This window comes from Ochotona princeps, chromosome 17, assembly GCF_030435755.1.
Source record: "Ochotona princeps isolate mOchPri1 chromosome 17, mOchPri1.hap1, whole genome shotgun sequence".
In the NCBI taxonomy this organism is placed as follows: Eukaryota; Metazoa; Chordata; class Mammalia; order Lagomorpha; family Ochotonidae; genus Ochotona; species Ochotona princeps.
In genome coordinates, this window is record NC_080848.1 from 11,871,698 (window position 1) to 11,894,157 (window position 22,460).

A 22,460-nucleotide genomic window follows, 5' to 3' on the forward strand; every position below is an offset into this window, starting at 1 on the left:
TTCCCTGGTACTCCTCCTACCTGTCCAGTGTGGTGGGTGGTGTCGGCCAGCCCCCCTCACACAGGCCTGGAGGTGCTGAGCGCGTCGCCTGGCCCCAGGCCCTGGCAGGTAGCTGGAGCCACAGAGGCCCGGAGCAGGGCGGTGGTGGCTTGTCCATTGCGAAGGCAGGATTGCCAGGAGCAAGCCATGACCCTGTCAGCGCCTCGTGGCCTCTGGGCTGCGCTGCCCAGTTGGGCATCACACACACAACCAATGTCACTGCTGCTGGAGCAGGGCGGGGTGGGGTGGGCCCAGGAGGAGGGACCACTGGGCTGGTCCCTTAGGCAGGTGGGCCCTGCCTTTGGCTGCTGCAACCTGCAGTGCTGAGTGGCGAACCCCATGCGCTCTGGGCCTGAGGAGCCTACACATCCTCCTGATCCACGGCAGGAGCTCAAGGCCGCCAAGACAGCCCAGCTTCTGCAGATATCTTCCATGGGGCTCAGGTGGGAGCAGGCACCTGGTCACCCATACAGGCTGCTTGCTCCCTGGAGGGACCCTGGGGCTGGCTTGCTGCCACTTGCTACAGTGGTCTTGGCCATGTTAGAGTGCAGAGGTCTTTCTTTAGGCCCTGTCCGGAGTCTTCCCCACAATCAAAACTCCCGGGTGGGTTTTCAACTGTTTATTCAAATCACTGGTTGGATGTATGTCCCAAGCTGAGCCCTTGGTCAGAAGCAGGGCTGGTTGTCAGAGTAGGGGCAGAGGGAGTGACCTTGGGAGCTCTTGGTTGAACCTGGTGGTTCTACACCCCCTGCCCCAGGGGCCTGTCCTTTGCCGCCTCTGTAGTCCCACTTCCTGGCCATGGGATCTCGCCCTGGCAGTCCTGCTTCTCAGGAGGGGCCGAGGCTGTGCAGCCCGAACGCCCCTTGCCTGCTGCCCACGCACCCTGCCAGCGGGTCCTGTGCTTCCCCCAGGAGAAAGGACAGGGGTGCCTTGCCTGTGTGACCAGACCCTGTCAGGGGCTGCTGTGACATTCTTGGGACCAGCAGAGGTCAGCATGAGGAACACAACAGACCACAGCTGCCGGGTCTCTACGTTGTGTGGGGGACGCAGTGGCGCCTTGCGAGCCTGACCCGTGAGACTGGCCTTGCGCTCTCCCTTTGGGGCCTTCCAGACACCAAGCTTCTGTTCGTGAAGCTTAGTGAGGCTGAATGAGGCAGGCCCTGTGTGGCTGGGCAGTGCACGGATGTGGAAACAGCGGCTACAACAATACTTGGAGGTCACTGTTGCATCCAGTCTGAATGGCCTTCTGTTCAGGTTCAGGGAACATTCCAGGAAGCTGGCGAGCTGTCCAGGGCTCCCACAGCGGCCTGGCTTTCTACGTGGTGAGGTTAGCAGGTGCAACCAGACTTCAGGAGGGAAAAGAAAAATGAAGCCGCTGGAAGCAGGGGGCTGGCCAGCTGTGGCCACCTTAGCCTGTGGGTGCTGGTGAGGGTGCCATGCACCCCCTAGAGCTGGCGGCCACTGGGTAGCTGGCTTGAGGTGCAGCTTCCACTTTCAGAAAGGCCCAGCTGGCGCAAAGCCCCCTCCTCCACCCGAGGCTGCTTCTCTTCTGGGGGCCCAGCACGGGGTCCGGCTCGGATGCACCCAAACGCACAGCCCTCATCTCTGGAAATCTGGCCTTGGACTTCACCAGCCACGCTCTTGCTTGCACATGGGTCCTTGACACTGCCATGGGCGAACTGTGGGTGGGCCCCCTGCTGCCAGAGGGCAAGGGGCTGAGGAGAAAGCACCCGGAGGCCGTGTTTTCCAAGTGTTAAGCCTTTATAAATAAGTACATTTGCTTTCATACATACAGCTCACTGTACAGAGGACAACCTGGTACACGGGGCGGGGGAATGCATTCGTTTGAACTTTTCACATCTATCTCACACAGCTCACGTGTACAGACAAGAAAACTGCTCAAGCAAGTACAGCAAAGGAGAGCGTCCTTCCTGGTTCACGGGGGACTTCGATGCCTCTGCTGGGCATGGGGCATCCCCACGGCACGAGTTCACAACTGTGTGGTGGTCGATATAGCAGGAGAGAGAACAAACATGCATCGGATAATATCCTGTACAGGGAGGCCTTTACACCGGAGTGATAGAAAACCTACAGCAGAACTAAGTGCATTAAAGCTTTTTCCAGCAAGTGTCTTGAAAGGACAGCAAAGAGGAAGAATCAAAATCCTATTAGTACAAATCACTCTTTAATTGTAGACTGTACATGTCTGTACTAATTAAAATCAGCTTGGATTTGGAGGAGACGGGACAGAGACGAAGACACTGCGCTGGACAGCAAGGAGGTCGTGCCTGCGGGCGGACCCGCCCTGAGCCTCACAGGGAACCGGCCGTGTGCCGCAGGCCTCAGCCAAAGATGGGGGGCAGGGGGTGAGGGGCACAGAACAGGAAGTGTAACATACAAGATTTCCAAAAAGAATCTCGGATGGAGATCTGGAGCCAGCATCTCTCTCTTCTACTTCTCTCCCGTAAATGGATACACAATAAGGCAGGTACATTCAAGTACTGAATATTCCAGAATTAACTCTCTGGTCCTGGGGACCAAAGGGAGTAAGTTCCCCTAGCCAGATTTTTCTGGTTAGTGATTAGCAAAAGAAAAACCCAGCCAGCAAATGCTACAAAAACAAAGCAGCTGGGCCACTTCCTTTCCACAGAGTAGGTCTATGGGGGGTGTGGGGTGGAGGGGGGAGTGCCGCCGGCCAGCGCTCGCCGTGGCCTGGCAGCTCAGCCCGGTGGAGGCATCAGTCAGCAGGAAGAAATGAGATGAAGGGGTGAGGAGACAGGGAAGTAACACTTGATTTTTGGTGTCCAATTATGCATTCATTTGGTACTGACTGTCGCAGCTCTGACTGCGGCCATCGTGTGGCCATGACATCTTGGGGTGGCTCAGCTGCCGCGAGGCATAGGACACCAAAAGGAAGGTCAGCAACGCTTCAGCCCTTGAGTGGTCTGTTATAAAAGGAGTGGATGAAGACCCAGGGGTGATTCAAGTAGCTCTGCACAGCGGCTCCACGGCCCCCTTGTGCTTGTGTCCAGGCCCCCAGCCAGCCACCTCTTCTTGGGAGCAGCCAGAGCTGAGTTCAAGGCATTGCATGGTGAAGGTTTCCATGACACGTCTTTGTAGGTAGCGCTTACCCCTAAGCCCTTGGTTCGTTGTTGTTAGTCATGGCAGATGGTGGGTCTGGAATTCCTAGAGGAGGGAGCAGAGAGCCACCCCTTCCCAGGGGCATTCAAGAGGGCGGCAGGCCTGGGGTGGCGGCAGCCGCGGGCTGCCTCTGCAGGCGGTTTCTGGAGAAGTGGGTGGCCCGAGGACATGCTGGCAGGGTGGGCGAGGCTGTGGCAATCTGGAAGCCTCACCAGGAGCCTGGGCACACCATGCCCCCCCTTGGGGAAGGGGGGGAGCCTGACCATTCTGTGGCAGATTCAGTGAGCAACTGGTTTTGTCCAAGGCATTTCTGCAGTAGAAAAATAACTATCTTTGAATCAAACACCCAGCTGTGACACCTGCAGTGTGAGAATCAGAGGAGAGGAACTGAGAAGAGAGATGTTCACGGGGCAGCGAGGGTCCCCTACACAGCCGTCAGCCACCAGAATAAGGGGGTGGGGGTCCTGCTTCAACTTTTTCCCAGTCTCTGCCTGGATGCCCGTCCAGAGCAGAGTGTTCACAGACCTTGTCCTGCCACGGCTGGCACAGAGGCACAAAGACCCCTCCCAGGCCTGGGTGCCCCTTTCCTGAACCTAGAAACCTGTGCGGTTGCCTGCTGCCCTGCCAGCAGCTCCAGCTGGGAGACACTGCCATCCTTGCGCGCAGACAAGGGTGATGCAGAGCCACAGTGACACCTAGTGGTACAGTACGGTGAAGTACAAGTGACGTCCACATACCCCCCCCTCCCCACCCTGCCCGCTGCGGGTGACTAAAGTCTAAGGAAAGGAAAAATACTTATGGATATTAAAGTAGATACTGGTTAACTTTTAATTTCTCTATTGGGTACATCTCTGGAATATAAAAATACCAATATTTAGAGAGGGATTCACAAACTACTGTACAATATAAGGACTGAGAATACTTTTCCCTAAGCTGTTCTGTTTACAATAATTTAGGAAAAATGTTGAATCATCCAGGCGTAACTAAGTTAGCAAACTCGTGTGTCTGGACGATAACCTGGGGGTTCTGTCCACGATTCTAACTCCTGGAGTTTTCCTGAGCCATCGCGTTCAAGTGCAGCCCATCTGGAAAGGGTCCTGTGACCTCGGGCCTTGGGCTGTGCACTCCTGCCGCCCGGACACAGGAGCAGACAGAGTGGTCTCCATTTTGTCCATGCCAGATTCTCATGTGACACAGGTTTTTTTTTTCCCTTTACTTTGTAAATAAACATTGATTTTTAATTGTTAATTGTGTGCCTTACTGATCCAGTAAATAAAGTTAACTATTCTTAGGAGTCCCTAAGAAAACTGCTGGAAAAGCACTTTAAAATCACTGCAAATAGTTTTTTCTTTGTATTTAAAAATTCTTAATCTTTTTGATGCTTATATACAACAGTATATCTTGTGCTATAAATGTTGTGATCCACTGCTTGATTTCTTCCTTTTCCTTGTTTTTTTTTCTGGAAAAATACACTAAAAGACAAGAGCAACCTTGCTATTTTCTAATGAAGACATTACTCACACTTAAATATCCAGTATTTATCAGTTACAGATTCAAACAGTAAAGTGCACCCATTTATAGACATAATGTGGTGGGAATCCAGTAGTGCAAGAATTCTGGGCCAAGGGAACATACAGTTTGGTGAAAGCCCTGTCAGCTCAACGTCTGTCCCCTCTGTCTCCCTCCAGGGTGCTAGGAAGTGGGTCAGTGACAAGTCCCCCTACCTGAAGCTGGACAGTGATGCTGTAGGTGCGTCGCTGGGGAAGGAGCATCCTGAAGATACAGTACTAGGCTGGTTCCTTGGCAGTGAAGTAGCGGAACAGGGCGCGGCATCTACCGGGAGGGAAGTTGTGTCTCCTGCCCCAGCAAGCCCCTGTTGGCATTTTCTAAGTCACAACGATGGATGTCCTGGTGACAGAGCCGCTTCCTCTCACAAAGAACTGATTCTGACTGGTGGCTAACAGGTTAGGCGTTTTGCCCAACAGGGTGCAGGTCCTTGTTCGGGAAAATGGAAATACCCTGGGGGGAGTGGGGTCACTGGTTTGTAAAACTGCAGGACCTGTGTGCCGCCCCCAGCAGGTGTGAGCAGGTGGTGGGTGTGGCCTTCCACAGGGACACTTTCCTAACCACGCAGAGAAATTCCTTGGGATGTGCAGATCAGATGCAGAGACCAACAGAACTGGAACCTGGCCTGCAAAGAGCTGAGGCTGCTGATGTGGCTGTAGGCTGAGGCTACAGGGAAGTTAACCTTCCTGGTGTGGAGGGGGGAGACTGAGAAGGGGAGGGAGAGAGATGGAGGGAGGGCACTGCCGCCCTGGTCGGGCTGAGCAGGAGGTGGTCCTCAAGCACTAGTGAGAGCAGAGTGTGGGTCCTGGCTTGGCCCAGCTGCTTGCTTTCAGCATGGAAGACGAGTTCTGGCCTGGGGGTAGGGGGATGGTGGAGAAGCACCCATCTGCTTGGCTCCTCTGAGCTCTGTGCTCCCCATGTCCTGTGGCCCTTTTAAGGGACACTCCCAGGTCTGGTCGCAACTGGGTTATTAGGGACGTTCCTTCCCTCAGGGCCCTTTGTTAACAAGAGCAGGGTGATCCTAGAACCAGTGCACCTCTGGTTAGCTAGCCGGGCTGAGCTGTGCAGGAAGCGCCAGTTCTGTGCCAAGGTGTTGGAGTTCAGTGTTCTCCCCACTCACTTCCCTGCATCGAAGTCCTCCAAGGTCCGGTGTGCCAAGCACCACAGGACGCACAAGGTATACACAAGTCACAGGCTCAGAACCTGCTGCTTCGGGCCCCTCTCTGTGCCACAGGTTTCTTTACTCAGAAACTCTTTGCCTAGCACCCTCCCCATATACTTCTAGAACAATTCCTGTAATAGTAATGGAGCCATTGATCTACCAAAGCAGTGGACAGCAACTGGCAAGCAAGAGCGAGGGCCCTGGTTGGGGCCTGGGAGTCCAGCAGTCCCCAGGAATCCAGTTGGCCTGTTCTTCACCACTTGACTGAGGTTTTACAGAAGAGGACCAGGAGAGCACTTCCGGCTCAGAGGCAGCCCCGCTGGGCGCACTGGCACAGCAGCGGCCCACAGGAAGGCTGATCAGTACAGACCAGGACACTGAGGGCTGCGTCCAGAAACATCCTGCGTTTCTGCAAAATGGAGTTTCTATAGCTGTTCACTAGGAATCTGGAAAAGTGTTTTTTTTGTTTGTTTGTTTTCCACTTTCTATTTATTTATTTATTCCCACCCCTACCCCTGGAAAATCAGTAGCTTTTAGTGGCTGACTGTTGGCAAAATTGCTAGAGAGTAAGTCTCAGAGAGTTTTTAAGACGTGTCCACAGTGCTCCTCTGCTTCCCTCGGCCGCTGATACATTTAAATGGCTGACTGTACTCTTCGTGTTCCTAGAACGCTTCTTGGAAAAAAAATCAATGGAATGATAGTCCTAACAAGTATACTGAGTTATTCTACTAATTGAACAGATTCATTTCGTATTTTTCTCACTGTCTCCTTGACTCTTTTTTACTTCCGTGAGAAGACCAGTAATAATCCACGTGAACATTCTGGACCTGGCAACTGCAGGGAGCTGGTGGTTGGGGGGAGGAGACGGTGGCAGGGGATGCCCTGGGCCTGGCTAGCGGGTAACACCGGATGGGAAGGCAAAGGCAAAGGGGGCATAACACTCTTTCTAAAGTTCCTAGGAGAAAACAAACAAGAACATCTCATTAAAAAAAAAAAAAAAGGAAAAAAGACATTTATACAACAAGAACATCAGTGAAAGCGATTGTCTCCTGGAAAAGCTGACGACCAGTGTGTCTGATCTCCCTGGGTTAAAGCACACGGCACGGGAACCTGCTCCTCCGCGTCCGAAGAGAGGGAGAGAGCGCGTGGCTGGGGCACAGACAGGAGAAACCAAAGTCCCGGTCCCTGGAGGCTAGCTTCCTGGTCGGCTGCATGCAAGGGGTTTCCGCCCGTGGGCTGCCGCCTCTGAAACACCACACAGGAACTTTATGAGAAATTAAGCCAGGGAACTACCGGAAATGTGGAAACCAAGCCTGAAAATGTGCAGTGAACACGTACGGGTCTCACTCCTACAGATGTCTTTAAACATTAGACTCCACAAATGGTCTCTTTGGTTTGATGGGTGATGTCTGCCCCTGCCGAGAGTCCCGGGACAACTGCCTGTACAGGTTGTCCTGGTAAGCCTGAGCCACGGGCAGGGTCCGAGCCACCTTCACGTCGGGGTAGGAGGCAGCTTGGCTGACTCTCTCTAAGAGGTCTCCCCGGGAGCCGTTGGCCAGCATCCCGTGGGGGCTGTAATAGTCGTCCTCCAGCAGATGGCCGTTCTGTGCGTTGTTGGTTTTGTTATAAAAGGCAATGTTGCTGATAGATGAAGGGGGGCTGAAGGACTCGGGCTGAGGCAGGCCGCCTGGAGACGTGGGGCTGAGGACGGTGTCCACCGATGATACTGCCCAGGTCCGATTCTGCTGGTGGAGGTGGGGGTACTGTTGAGTCCGGGCTGTTTTATCTATGATCCCCATGAATGGTGTGGTCCTGGAGCGGGTGGGCTCACTGGGGTAGCCTGCCTGGGTGGGAGAGACGGGTGACAGCTCATCACATGACCTATCATAGGCCGGTTTCAGAGGGATCTCCATTTGCTGGATGGAGGCGGACGGCCGGAAGGTGGGAGTCAGGTTGGAGGCTGAGGAGATGCTGTTGCTAGAAGGAGAGAAGCGCAGGCCGACGCTCTGGGAGTGCAGCAGCGGCCTGGGAGTTGGTGGGTGGGGTTTGATTTCACTGGGATTGACACTCATGGGTCTTCTTATTAAATGTGACACATCAGGGGAGCCCAGTTGGCTGGAGGAACGTTCTAGATCTAGCTTTGAGTGACACACTGGGTAATAGGATGCTGACTGGCTGCGCCCGATCTGTGGTGTCTGGCTGTATCTCATGCCACCTCGATATGCTGAGGAAGGTCGCTGGGGAAGATCTTCCTTGGTCAACCCGCCGTGCTGACAGATGGCACCAGCGCTCAAGCTGGCCTGGACATGCTGCACGGGTCTCCCGTCCCCTACAATCCCTCCGATGGACCCTTGATAAACCAATCGGCTCTGACTCACTCCCATGTCTCCTTGGGAAGACTGGTATTTACTAGCCATGGAGTGGGCTACTTGGCCATAGGCGCCTGTGGGGATAACAGTGCTGGAGTGGACGGCTGAGCTGGGCTGGTTGCTTCTCACGATCTGGGCCTTGGCAGGCTGTAGCCTGAGCCCTTGCTGGGGAACGGCCACAGGTAGCGGAGGCATCTGGTAGGGTCGCTGGGCCATTTTGGATAATGGAGATTTGGGTCTGCCGGGAAGCTGACTAACGCTGGTTTCTTGCTGATAGCGCACAGGAGAGCCAGACTGGGACCGATAGACACTCATGCTTTCGGCTGGAGGGCTTGCCCGGTACTGAGGGCCTCTCCGGAGTGGGGAGGGGGGAGGACTTGGATATTCTTTGCCCTGTCCCCCCACTGGAGGAGGGCTAAAACGGTAAGATCCCCCCTGATGAGCTGGGGAGGTATGTGGTGGACTAGGCCTGTAATGAGAGTTCTGGTGAGTCGGAGAAAGAGCAGGTGAAGTGGCCTGATAGCCTTGTCTAGTGGGAGAGCCTACAGAACTGTTGGATCGGAAGTCAAAAACCTGATGCGAGCCAAGAGGTGAGCTGGAGATGTACGCTGAGTCCCGGGGAGCCGGAGAGGAGGGGGGGCTCTGGATTATTGGGAGCCCCTGGCTGGGCCGCGCCTCTGTCTGGAGGCCGATGGAAACATTTTCCACATCCTGTCCCAGGAACTCCTCCTCGAATATGTCTTGCACAGAGTATATATCCTCAGGCAGCGGTTCGGACTCTGCTTCTTCCGGTAGCGGCTGCGGCTGCGGCTGTGGCGGGGATGGCGGCGGTGGCGGCTGCTGCTGCTGTCTGCACTCCTCCTCCACTCTCATCAGGAGCCTCTGGATCTCACGGTTGTTTGGACACAGCTTGATGGCCTCATTCAGGTCCTCTAAGGCTGCTGCAAACTGTCTGCTCGATAGAATGCAAACACAGCAGCTGGAGTTATTCTGAATCACAGGAATCCCGAGAGCTGAGAACATGGTCACTACTCCAGAACACTGAGGTGGCACCTGTGGGAGTTGGGTGTGACGGCTTCCTTACGTTAAGGAAGGAAAGAACTGGGCTGATTTCTGGGAGAGGCCAGTGGGACTCCCATTCAGCCTCTTTCCTTCTGGCCTCTCTGGCATCAGTGGACAGAAGCCCTTAGTGAGTCAGCCCAGGTAGGCCCTTCTGGAAGATTCTATTACTAGTATGGAGGTTGGGTGGGGTTGTCATTTACAGGGTCACTGTCAAGTAGCTGAGGAACAACACAGTTAACTACAGTATTTTATGAAATCCTGCTCATTTAGCAGGAGGATTTCTTCAGATCCTCAATTGTTTCATTCTAGATTTCAGGCTTGTTCCATCCTAGGCCAGAACCCTGTCCTCTGCCCTTCCTGCCCTGCCCCCTTCTGTGCTGCTGGCTCCAGTTCTTGACAGGCCTTGCTGACAAGCAGCTCAGGCAAGGGGCCCAGCAGACTCCAGCAGGATTCGTGTCAACAGGGGTGAATTGTTGGAGGTCTTCCCATCTTCCCTTCTAACCCTGCCTGGAAAGGAGGCCTTGTTGGAGAGGAACAACCCAGAGGGAAAGAGAATTTGAGAGTGAAGGTTTCGTAAACACTTTGTTACCCTGGTTGATTAAGGCTACTGTCACTGTCACCACTATCTCTGATTTCAACCTGGGTTGGATTTTCATGGCCGTTTCTCCTCAGTGAATGCCAGTTCTTTCCTAGGAGGAGTTGGGGAGAAGGCAGGATGCTGAGAAACCACGAGTTACCCAAAGCTCCCTGCAGGCAGGCTGCAGGTCCTTCTGGAGATTTTCCTGCTCAGTGGCCAAGTGACAGCAAGTGGGCATGAGGTCTCCCGGCCCCTTCAGACTTGATACAAGGATCTCTTTTCTACATGTGTGTGTCTGTGTGTGTCTATGTGTGCATGTATGTCTGTTTGTGTGGGTTGTTGGGGGTCTAGGTGGGAGGGAGGTTTGATGCCGCCAGACTTGAGAGCCCCAGAGGGAGATTAACAATCCAGGGATTCCCCAAATGCTTGTAATGAAGAGGGTTGGGATGGTAAGCGACTCACCCTACCTTTTGCTTTCAAAGACCTGAAGGCCGTTTTGACTCAATGGCCTCTGGCAGTCACCAATTTTCAACTGCTTTGGAAGTTGAAAAGTGACTGACATGTGGCAGAAGCTGCCCGGAAGTAGGTGCCCTTCTCCAACATGTAACCGGGTGCTTTTCTCTTGAAGGAAAATGCTTTCTCCCAGAGCTCAGCAGCTCTGCCCATCTTTGGCTGAGTTCTGTGCTATGGAAGCCATCCCCAGCCTGGCCCTCAGTGTCCTCCAACAGAGGGACACCGGGCACTCATGCCCCACAGTGGCTGACATGTCCTCGGCCAGATGTGTGGCAAAGAGACCTCTCGCTCCTCACCCTCTCTCTCTCTCTCCTCACCTGCTGCTGCGTTTGGCCCTTGCTCTTGCATAGTGAGCTTCGTAAGATTTCGGTTTCAGCTCCAGGGCCTTAGTAGCAAATTCCTCCGCCATTCCAAAATCCTGTCATTACAATGGGTATGCAGATGAGTCATTGAAGAAATACACAAAGTAGACAACTAGGGAATACAAACAACTCACATGTACATTCCTGTGGCATTTATGGAGGGAACCCCGGGACTATGGACGAGCCTGACAGGGCTCCAGGCACGTGGCCTTCTTCCTTGGCTCTGCAACCACGTCCTGGCCTTCTGCTGCCCGGGCTATGTTACATTCTGCCTTTCTAGTAATGTTCTTTTTGGGCCAGAAGTCAAATTCCAACCTTTGACAGTGAAGCTGAAAACCTCAACTCCAGCAACACACACACACATGCAGGAGCAGATGCACACACACTGCCACCTCATGTGTCCTTCACCGGAGCCCATGTCCTGCTGTGTACATCAGATCCCGACTTTCTAAGGGATGATTGGGAATGTGTGCCAGCAGTTAAGGCAGACGGGGTGTTAGGGAGAACTGCGTGCACTATAGAGACCAGAGGCAGTGGGGCTGTGAGGCTTGGGTTTCACTTTGCCTACTTCCCCACTCCTTGGAGTGTGCTGGGTACTTAGGCATGACAACACATTTACATGACAACACAAATTCTTGAGACCCGGGAAGATGCTCCATATGTTGTGGTTTCCTTCTCTGGCCTGCTCCTCCTCCTAACTGTTCACTCACCTAGGAAATACTTGAACTGAATAGGAGAGGCTTCTCACTGTGACAGGGGGCCATCACTGCCTGGAAGAATGTGGCCTTAGGGTCCTATATCTGCACTGAGAACCCCAGGACCAGGGACCAGGTTTTGTTCTTTTTAAAGATTTATTTATTTGAAAGGCAGAGTTAGAGAGACAGAGGAAGAGAGAGAGAGTGAGAGGGTGAGAGAGAGAGAGTTGTTCTATTTGCTGGTTCGTTCCCCAAATGACCACTATAGCCAGGGCTGGCCAGACTGAAGCTAGGAACCTGGACCTCCATCAGGGTCTCCCGCATGCGTGCCAGGGGCCCGGGATCCATCTTCTGCTGCTTTTCCAGGCACATCAGACAGAAGCTAGATTGGAACGGGGGCAGCTGGGATTCAAACTGGTGCTTGTATGGGATGCTTGCATTGCAGATAGTGGCTTAATCTGATGTGTTGTAAGGCTGGCTCCTGGACTGGAGTTTTTAAGATCCCTTTAAATACCAAGAAAAAGGGGGAAGTTGTCTCTTCAACGTCAAATGCAGCATGATAGCCTCTGATCACACTCATGATTCCTAAGGCAGAGAACAAGGCTGTAGGCAGTACAGAGGCCTTGGGAAATAGGTAAAAAGAATACTTATAATAGGTGATTTGCTGCTGAAGAAGACAGATCCTATGGGAATACCAGCATATTTTGAAGAAGTAGATTATTTGCTTAGGGAAAGAAGAGCCTTGCTGCATTCTCCCGAGCCTGTGCCTTGGGAGACACCTGGTGCTGAAGCTGTGGTTTCCTAGAGCAGTCCCAGGCTGGGGAACCCCCCTGCCCTCAGCCACTCCCCTCATCTCTCCTGAAGCGTGGTCTGGGGGTAAGTCTGTCTCTCAGCTACAGCTGTGGTCTTGGAGACACCTAGGTCCACCAAGGGGCTTTCTTCATTGCCAGGGTTCAGGGGCTGGGGCGGTTCATGTAGGGCTGTATTCACTGATCATCTTTCTGGAACTGACAGCTGACTGCTTGCCACTGAGGCTGAAGTCTGCACAGCAAGTTTCTGGTGGGTAAAGAGCCCTGTTTGGTTCAGGCTGCACCCAGAGATCCCCGGTGCGATTTCAGCAGCTCGTGGCATCTAGCAGAGGCTTCATGGCTTGGGAGGGTCTGCCTGTCAAGGGGGCAGTGGTAGAGGGTGGTTAAGATCTGGGTATCTGCCTGGCAGGCAAGAAGGATCGAGGACTATCAGGGAGACCATAAAGGACCAAGAAATATTCTAGGACAGGAAGGGACGTGGCTTGCTGGAATAAAAGGATGAGGAAAGAAGTAAAAAGGTCAAGGCTGGATTTAAAAATTAAACCTTCAAGTCCATGGTCCTGAGCCCCCTTTGCAGCCCATCCTGAAATGCCCAGGGAATAGACTGGGGGATGAAGGCAGGGTTACAAAGCACACTGATGACAGCTGGGCTCCCCGTGATCACTGCCCCCACACTGTCCCAAAGACTGAAACCTTTACATAGTGGGGTGGGATGGAGATGTTACTCCAGTCACTTTCAGTAGAAATTATGCAATTTCAGACAGCTACGAATTACTCGTGGCATTTTTTTTTTTTAAGTTTGAGATACAGATTATACTTAGACTTGATTTCTTTCAAGTTGTAAATGTCAGCGCTCTGTGAAGGACAACCAGGTTCCAAATGGTCCGGAGGAGATCAGGGGTCTGGCAGCAGCCAGGGGGTAAAACAGACTGCCAGCTTGCAGAGCTGTGGAAGTGAGGCGGCGCGAGAGGGACTTACGTTCATTTTCCTGCGGCATCGAGAGAGGTTGAGAAGGAGAGACACCTTTAGCTCCCGAAAGGTTTTCAAGTCCTCACCAAACCCTTCTCTGGGGAATTTCTTCAGCGCGTACTGGTATCGCTGGGCAGCTTCCTTTACTTTACCTTTCTAATGGAAGTACAAGATGGCAAAACACACCGTTGGTCTGCTGAACAGCTTGGAAGTTCGGTCCCTACTCCCTTCCGCCTCTAAGCAGTTGTTATGAAGGCTAACCTTCCCATATGCCAATCTAGGGACACAGGCTGGCCCTGACTGTCAGAGCAAGAGAGCCCACTCTTTTCTATGGGAAACTTACTTGGCAGGAGGGCAGTGTCGAAGGGGACACACAAGACATGAACCGGAACACATGACAGGCCCTGACCGCAGCTTTCCAAGGGGGAACGTCCTCCAAATGAAAGGACTCACCTTTCTCATTTCATTTTTCTTTCTTTAAGATTTATTTGAAAGGCAGAATTTCATACACACACACACACACACACACACACACACACACACACACAGACCAAGTGAGCTGGTTTACTCCTCAAATGGTCACAATGACTGGGCTGGTCTAGGCCAAACCCTGAATCTCCATCCTGGGGGCACTGGTAGGGGACTGGGTTGGAGATGAAGTAGCTGGGACTCACGCCAGCTATATGGGATGTCAGCATTGCACGTCATAGCCTAACTCCCAGCACCACAACTGACCCTTTAAAGTTAATTTTTTCTGAATTGATCTTCCCAGGACACATACAATTTCCTAGTCCCAAGCACCCCGAAATGAATGACTTCTTCCCTCATTTCTGACTTGCCTGGGGTGTTTTCTTAAAGACTTATCTGAAGTGCTTTTTTCTTACGAGATGCTTCACCTCCCCTGTCTGTTACAAGAGGCTATTCTCTTCCTCATAAAGGATGTGGGAGCCCCAACAGTCAGGCTGTTGTTTCTCTAATCTCATGGGAAAACAATTATCAATCCATTTCCCCACATATTTTTGGAGAAGACATGGGGTGGGTGGTAGCAGGGAAGTGAATCTTAGAATCTTTATATCACCTGTCTTTGTAGGAGGCATTTTCCAAGAGGAAGTAGATCTATGAGCAGTATAGGGACCTGGTCCTAGGGGCCCAGCGCTGAACTTCTCCTACATTCTGCATCTGCATCTGCAAATGTGTAAGCTGAGCCCAGAAAGCCACAGCAAGTAGCTCATCTTTATCCACTGTGTTTCTTCTGTATAGCTGCAACTCCACTGGGATCCTAGTTTTTATCTTCCCTTTAGCACCTTTAACTGAGGAAATATTCAGAGTTTTCTAAGGAAAACTTCTGGGTGGGAACTATGGGAGCTCTGCCTATTGTCATTAGGTGATAGGCCTCCTTGTCTTGGAATACCAGAGGGAGGGGGAGGAGGAGGGGGAGGGGAGGGGGAGGGGAGGGGGAGGGGAGGGGGAGGGGGAGGGGGAGGGGGAGGGGGAGGGGAGGGGAGGGGGAGGGGGAGAGAGAGAGGGAGAGGGAAAAAGGACTTCTATCTGCTGGTTTATTCCCCAAATGCCTGCAACAGTCAGGGCTGAACCAGACTGAAGCCAGGATCTAGGAACTCCATCCAAGACCCCCCATATAAGTGGCAGGGACTCAAACACCTGAGTCACTTTCTATTGTCTTCCAGAATGATTAGCAAGGAAGCTGTTTTACAAGTGGTGGTGTTAGAATTTCAACTAGCATGCTGACTGTAGGCATCCCAAGCAGGAAGACCTGCTGGGTCATGTGGAATTAAGGTTGAGTGGGGCTCAAGTTTTTGGAAAGCCTGTAAAGTTTAGATCGCCAAGATTCTCATTCAAAGGGCACTCTGGTGAACTGGAAAACTGCTCCCTGAGGGAATCACTGGTGTCACAAGCGTTTTCTCATGTTTTAGTCATGGAATGTCTCAGTGATACCTGTTATCAAAATCTGGGTTGGACTCATATTCACCTTCAGCAGAGGATGACCCAGCCAATCTAAGGCCAGTGAGATAGTTCCTAAGGAACTTCCCACAAGTCATGGCAACTTATCTGTATAAAGGTATATAACCTCCAGCTTGAATTCTGAGTAGACTCCACATTCTTTCTGATATCATTCAAGAAGTGACTTCAAGCAAACTTAAAACTGCTCTTTGTCTTGGTTTCTCTTTTTTTCAAGGATGCTGATAAGCTAGTAGAGCTTTAGGATTTTAAATCTGTATAAATATGAAGGCTAGGACCAATAGACTGGAAACAGCTATGTTACATACAACTATTGTTTCATGAATTTCCAGATCTCAATTAGTAGTTGTGTGTTAATGACCATAAAACTAGGGCTTTAATGTGAGTATCTCCAGCTGTATGTGTAGGTTACTTGCACTCTCTTATTGGACCATCAAGATTCAGGATGTCCAACTTTGAGCCTATCACTGAGGAATGGCATTTTCCCTTTGCCTCTAGAACAAAGGATGAGAAAAGTCAAGACTCTGGAAGGTTCTACATGCAGACACAGTGGCTATTATAAGGAAATTTTATTCCTCCCTCCCCTCACCTTATAAAACATGTCACCCTCTTCCATCAGCTTGCTCAACAGGATGATCATGATGTCTGGTTTGGAGGTGGCCATCGCCCATGTGGCTGGACCTGTAGTGTACAGGATGCATGATGGGTAAAAAACTCATACAATGTAAGGGTGGTAGGAAGTTAGGTGAAAAAAACATCCTGGGGGAATTTCTGCTGAGAGAACAACTTGCTCTACAACAATGACCTCATCTTTTAGACTCAGGAGTGCTTTGGGGACTCCCACTGCCAAGAAGCTGCGTCGAATTTGTATTCACCTTAAAATAAGAGTCTCTCAACTGTCTGGGCTTGCACCACAGGAGGGCAGCAGAGCTTGCACTGCTGTGTGTGGGCAGGCCCTGGCTTCATGACACAAGGAAACCTGGGAGGAGGGGTTTATGGTAAACCCTAGCACAGGATTTGAAAAATCCAAAAAGGTAATTAGTTTAGATCTGGACTCAAAACACCCAGATGTTTAGCGTCTTCATTTTTAAGTATGTGCTTTGTGGAAAGGAGGCCAGTAGTAACTGTGGAGGTTCAGGTAGGTTCTTAGGTGCCAAATAGGAGTCTTGTGATTCACTTTGAGCAAGGAGCAGTTTGAATGCCAAACAGATGTGAAACAAACCAACACTAGTGAGCACCATGTTACCCACAGGAGGAAAGAAAAGGTTAAATTGATTAGTTTTCTCATACCTGGATTATTTACCAACTAAGCTTTTCAGGGTTAGTTATCAAAAGTTCAAGTTATTCTCTACAACAGTCATTAAAAAAATCTTCTTTTAAGGTGAAGTAAATTAAAAGATTAGAGGTGTAGGGGGCTCATGCAGGCTAAATCAAAGAGAAGGCAAAGCTGACCAAGCCATCAGACCACGCCTGATGCTGACAGCGGTGAAATATACCTCGTGGGCGACTCGGTAACGTCTGACAACCTTCAAAGAAAGGAGAAAACAAAAAGTTGTAGGAGAGGAAAAAAAAATATGGATGACGGTGAAAAAAAAAAAAAAAAAAAAAAAAGAAGGAAAAAGCAGCAGTGAGAGGCAGGCAGCAGAAAAGCCAGCGTTATCAGCCAGCCCTTGTCTACAGGTGTGGGGAGCAGCCGGGGCAGCGGGGCCAGGGTGGGAAGCACATTCAGAGCAGGGGAAAGCAGAGGCTCAGGGCACTGTGGGCACTCAGGGGTGCTCAGAGAGCAGGGCTGGCACAGAGGCAGCGCAGACAGGTGCGGCGGGTCAGAGCGGCCTCCTGGCTAAGGCTACCGGGGCATGGCAGAGGACCCAGGACTCGGCATAGGGCTGTGGGCCAGGGCTCAGATGGTGTTTTCTTTGGAGCAGGAGCCTTTTGGTTTGTTAGGACAGTGTTTGGGCCAGGGCAGAGGGGAAACTAGATACACTCATACCAAACACCCAGGGCAGCCAGACCACTGGGCCAGTCTGGCCCCTGGGCACAGATGGCTGATACCACCTCTCTGTTTCCTACCTATCTTGGCTCCTTTCTTCAGGAGAGTGACAACCACAGAAGTGTTCCGGCAGCCCACTGCTCTATCCAAAGGGCGCATTCCGCTGTAGTCCACATGCTCAATCATGGCCCCATGATCCACCAGGAACTGGACCTAGGACACGGATCAAGCAGAGCAGTTAACAGGTGGAGTGGCTCTGCATGGTTCCACTACTGTCTGCCCCTTGTTCATGGCCTGTCTGAGCCAGGTCAGGTGGCCATGGGATTCCAGGCCATAGCTGTACCTTGGGTTTTCATAGTGTTTTGACTATTCCCACCATCCAGCAAGTGTAGAATCTGAGCACTTTGTCCCAGGAAGCATCATAATGTGGCTCTGGCTTTAGGCCCAGAAAGTCTCATGGACAGAGAACATACTGTCTCTCTCTATCTCTGCTCTTCAAGGCTTGTTTAAAGATACTCACCACCTCAGCATCACCATAGAAAGCCGCCAGGTCCAATGGCGTGCGGCCATTCTTGTCAGCATGGTCTGTGGCTGCTCCGTTATCCACTAGAGAACGAACCACTGAGAGATGGCCCTTCAGACAAGCCCAGCTGAGGGCTGTGAGGCCTTCTTTGTCCATCAGAGCGATGGAGGCACCTACAAGAGCAAATGACAACACGTTTATTCTGACGAAACATGAATGTTCACAGTCCTTAGTACATACATACTGCCAAAGAGCATCTTATGATCCTGGAGTGTCATGATGTGTTAGCTATGTCTTAAACTGGTAACAAAGCAAAACAAAAACAACTCTGATGCTATAAGCTGCTAAGAGATTAGACTGCAGTTGTTTTATTGGATATTCAAGGTCTCCTACAATCCAGCTGCAAGTTTTCTCTCTTTTTTTTTTTTTAAGATTTATTCATTTTATTACAGCCAGATATACAGAGAGGAGGAGAGACAGAGAGGAAGATCTTCCGTCCGATGATTCACTCCCCAAGTGAGCCGTAACGGGCCAGTGCGCGCCGATCCGATGCCGGGAACCAGGAACCTCTTCCGGGTCTCCCACGCGGGTGCAGTGTCCCAATGCATTGGGCCATCCTCAACTGCTTTCCCAGGCCACAAGCAGGGATCTGGATGGGAAGTGGAGCTGCCGGGATTAGAACCGGCGCCCATATGGGATCCCGGGGCTTTCAAGGCGAGGACTTTAGCCGCTAGGCCACGCCGCCGGGCCCCAAGTTTACTCTCTATCCTTAGTTTCATTAGTTCCCTGTGAGCATTCTTTCCTAGCCAAATGGCTATCTGCTGGCTCCAGAATCTCCCACAAATGAAACTGCCTCCTCACTTCTGGCTGGATTGCTCCTCCAGGTGCAACATCTCCTCTCCCCATGACTGACTTCACATCTACCCACCCATTCTCTGGGAACTGCCTCTAATTCTCCGCCTCCAAGACGCTTCACCAAGTCCACTGGCTCACATATGTCACCTTCATCTGTTATGTATCTGCTTTTATGCATCCTACTTGCATGTAACAGGTTCTTGATGAATGTCTTCTGAACTGAGCCGAAGCCTTCCACTGATAATAGTGCATCTCCTGGGAGATCTCATGAACCAGGCACCTGGCAAGTTTATCATGAATGACAGCACCAGGTCACTTTCTCCCTCCCTCTCTAGAAAGTTGGGGAGATGGACTTGGGAGGACACTGAGCCCAGGCCACAAATGAAACTTCTGAGTTTACCCAAATACACTGAACTCAGAAGCAAAGAGTAGAATGCTGACTATCAGAGTCTCAGGACAGATAGGTGAGAGAAGTGGGGAGATCATGGTGACACAAACTCTCAGGAGATTTATTGGACATGATGATAACTATCATTAAAATCAGTGTATGTAGGCTTAAAATTGTTGGGAATAGATTTTAAACGTTTCTAAGAAATCACAAAATTCTAACTATATGAAATAACAGATATGCTACTAGCTTGGTTTAGTCATTCTACAATGTATGCATACATCAAAGTATCATGTTGCACACTGTGAATACATATATTTTTTTACCTACCAATTAAAAAATAGAATTAAATTTGCCTGCTTTCTGCAGTAACCCGATCCCTTCTCTCTTAGCCTCTAATATTTGCATCTGCTTTCATTAAGCTTTCTATTTTAACTTGAAAGGATCAAGTACATTTGATAAGCTATTTTGGAGTTAGTCTAAAATTCAACAGATATTTGGTTCTTAGTCCTGGACTGTAAGCTTTTTGATATCAAGAGATCTTTTAATTCCTTGTTAGTTTTGAAGGGTGTCTAAACAACTTTTCACGCAGTTAGTCTGTCATGTTTATGAGCTAAATCATAAAGACCAACTTACTATGCCTCAGCTGGACAGATAGCAGCTCACATTTGGGAGCTGCCACACGGTCTGCTCAGTAGTTCTGGGGCCAATCACCTGCATCCCCCATACAGCAGTCCATAGGCTGGGGCTTCCACAGCAACATGAAAGCTGGAAGGTACCCTACTCTAATGCCGATGACAGTCACTTAGGGACTGGGTTATCTTTTCATAATGGTGTAGTTTGAAATCCAAACACGTGAATGTGGATATACAAGAGAATGCAAAGGCTTTCCTCCGATGCAGTATCTATCCATTCCTCAGACAGAGCCTCCAGTGGTGGAAAGGTGGACGGCTAAGAAAGTTCTGGATGTACATTACAGGTAAGATAAGAAAATACCTAGGATTTATGAAATTCAATGATATATTATGAAAAAATCCACAATCCATTCAATACTTCTAAGGTACAATATATAATCTTCTCTTCTGTCTTTCCCAAGTAGTTAATGAAATCCTAGTCCTACGCATTCTAAAGTGTTAGTGTTCGTCTTACCACTGTGGAGTCACCATCAACTCCTCTTGATTTTTAAAAAAGACTTACTTTCTTTTATCTGAAATACAGAGTTACAGAGACCATTCAGTGGCTTCCTACCCAAATGGCCACAATGACCAGGAGTGGGCCAGCCAAAGCCAGGGGCCCATGAACTTCTTCCAGGTCTGCATGCGTGTGGGAAGGGGCCCAAACACACAACTCATCTTCTGCTGCTTTTCCCAGGCCATTAGTAGGGTGCAGGATCACAGTGAAGCAGCCAAGACTTGAACTGGTGCCCACGTGAGATGCTAGCTTTGCAGGTGGCAGCTTAATTTGCTATGTCACAAGCCCGACCCCATCAACTCTTCTATCTTCACTATTCCCTACATGTAATCAGTATTCACAAGTAAAGCAATCTTCATATATTTGACTCTTCTGTTCTGACAACTTTCCATGGTTTAGAGTGTCATGTCTTAATTTTTCCATTACAGTGGTCTTCTAACTGATATTCTGGCCCACTATCAATCTCTCATCAATGTTACTATCCATACATTGCCAGAGTGACTTTTAGAAAACACGACTCTGCATCAATTCCCTTTCAAAAAATTCTTTAAAGGCTTCCCCCATCCTTAAGATCTTCCCTTTTCTTTCCACGTCCCTTTCCAGTTTTACTTTCCTAAAGTTTCCAAGTACTTCCTTAGAAAACTGCCTTATTGGGGCCCGGCGGCGTGGCCTAGCGGCTAAAGTCCTCACCTTGAAAGCCCCAGGATCCCATATGGGCGCCGGTTCTAATCCCGGCAGCTCCACTTCCCATCCAGCTCCCTGCTTGTGGCCTGGGAAAGCAGTTGAGGACGGCCCAATGCATTAGGACACTGCACCCACGTGGGAGACCCGGAAGAGGTTCCAGGTTCCCGGCATCGGATTGGCGCGCACTGGCCTGTTGCGGCTCACTTGGGGAGTGAATCATCGGATGGAAGATTTTCCTCTCTGTCTCTCCTCCTCTCTGTATATCTGGCTGTAATAAAATGAATAAATCTTTTTTAAAAAAAAAGAATTGGTAAAGCTAAAATATAATGCCTAAAAGACACACATTCATTAAATATACATTAAAAAATTAAAATTTGCATATTACAGATTTGAATGAGAATTTAGGATGCAATTATTTGATTAAAACAGTCCAGGCCATGGGCAAACAGAAAATAATAAAGAGTTAGGATTCCACTTACATTTGGAAGGACATGAGTTCTTTAACCAATGGGATCAGTAATACCCATTCTTAAGATCTCCTGGAGTCCCTTGCTAGGAATCATGAAATTAGTGGGTTACTGTGGCATCGACCACCCCAAGACTGACCTTGTGCTAGTAGAAAGTCCACGGTGCCTAGATGGCCTTCCGAAGCAGCCATCATCAGGGGAGTGCGACCCTGTTTGTCTGCCATGTTGACATCAGCTCCATGGGTGAGTAAAAGGTCAACAATCTGCAAGGGCAGCGACACAGGGATCAATTAGGTCAAGATACATGCACGGTGCGTGAACTCTTAACTGCTGTACAGGTGAGCAACCTAAGTAGCTTTCTTCTATGCACTCCCCGCCCCCCTCCGCCCCGCACCCTCACCAGCACAAGTACAATCCCGGTACTGTGTGACTTAATCTTGAAGTCTCTTAGGGATAACCATATGAGAAGATTCAACTAACATCCAACTGAGCCACTAAATTAAAAAAACAGAAACAAAAACAAAAACAAACTGAGATAACAAGCCATGAGGTAGATTAAACAATCCCGTAATGGAAGCTCTATCAGAAGTCATTACCTCCATCGCTGCTATTTCATTTTCCTCTAGGGGTTCCAGCCTACGTGTAGCAGTGAACATTTATAGCTGAACTGAACACACTAAGCTGCTACTAACAACTGCTTAGCAGTGTTTGGCTCCTACAGCCTTTTTTGTACTCATGTCAGCATGCTTGATTCTCCATCTCAAGTACATACATTAACACTTATCTAGTGTCCAAACATCTGGAAAAAATGATGTAATTAGGGCTTGCACATTTCTTTGAGACACCTGCTGGTGAGGTTAGCAGGATCTGCAGAGAAGCCATGCTTCCAATGGACAGATGGGTTCTCTGAGACAGGGAGGAAGGGGAGACTACCCCAAGAGCAGGACAAAGGCAGTCAGTCAATCTGGACTATGATGATGGATTTAAATGTTAACTTTTTTTCAATGTTTAATAACAAAGGTGCATGGTCCTCATACTCACTGACTATCGGTAACCCCAAGTTTGCTGGTAATCATTTTGTTTGCATCACAAGTTCCTACCTAGAACTTGTTCCCATCTGA

The 22,460-nt window shown here is 50.2% G+C and overlaps 1 protein-coding gene across 6 annotated transcripts in view; it reads right to left on the reverse strand.

Moving 5' to 3' along the window:
* Window positions 1–6,460: 6,460 nt before the first annotated feature.
* Window positions 6,461–22,460, reverse strand: part of TANC2 (tetratricopeptide repeat, ankyrin repeat and coiled-coil containing 2) — a 305,743-nt gene continuing 289,743 nt past the window's right edge. For 2 of the 6 annotated variants that reach the window (XM_058675310.1, XM_058675313.1), the window contains 8 exons: window positions 21,479–21,602; window positions 17,752–17,927; window positions 17,312–17,444; window positions 16,738–16,767; window positions 15,831–15,922; window positions 13,274–13,420; window positions 10,747–10,847; window positions 6,686–9,229 (listed from right to left, as the gene is read on the reverse strand). In XM_058675310.1, coding sequence (XP_058531293.1) covers window positions 7,270–9,229; window positions 10,747–10,847; window positions 13,274–13,420; window positions 15,831–15,922; window positions 16,738–16,767; window positions 17,312–17,444; window positions 17,752–17,927; window positions 21,479–21,602 — 2,763 coding nt within the window. In that variant the 3' untranslated portion in view covers window positions 6,686–7,269. Of the gene's footprint in view, window positions 9,230–10,746; window positions 10,848–13,273; window positions 13,421–15,830; window positions 15,923–16,737; window positions 16,768–17,311; window positions 17,445–17,751; window positions 17,928–21,478; window positions 21,603–22,460 lie in introns of all 6 variants that reach the window. The other 4 variants (XM_058675311.1, XM_058675314.1, XM_058675315.1 and 1 more) reach the window with 3 other exon arrangements.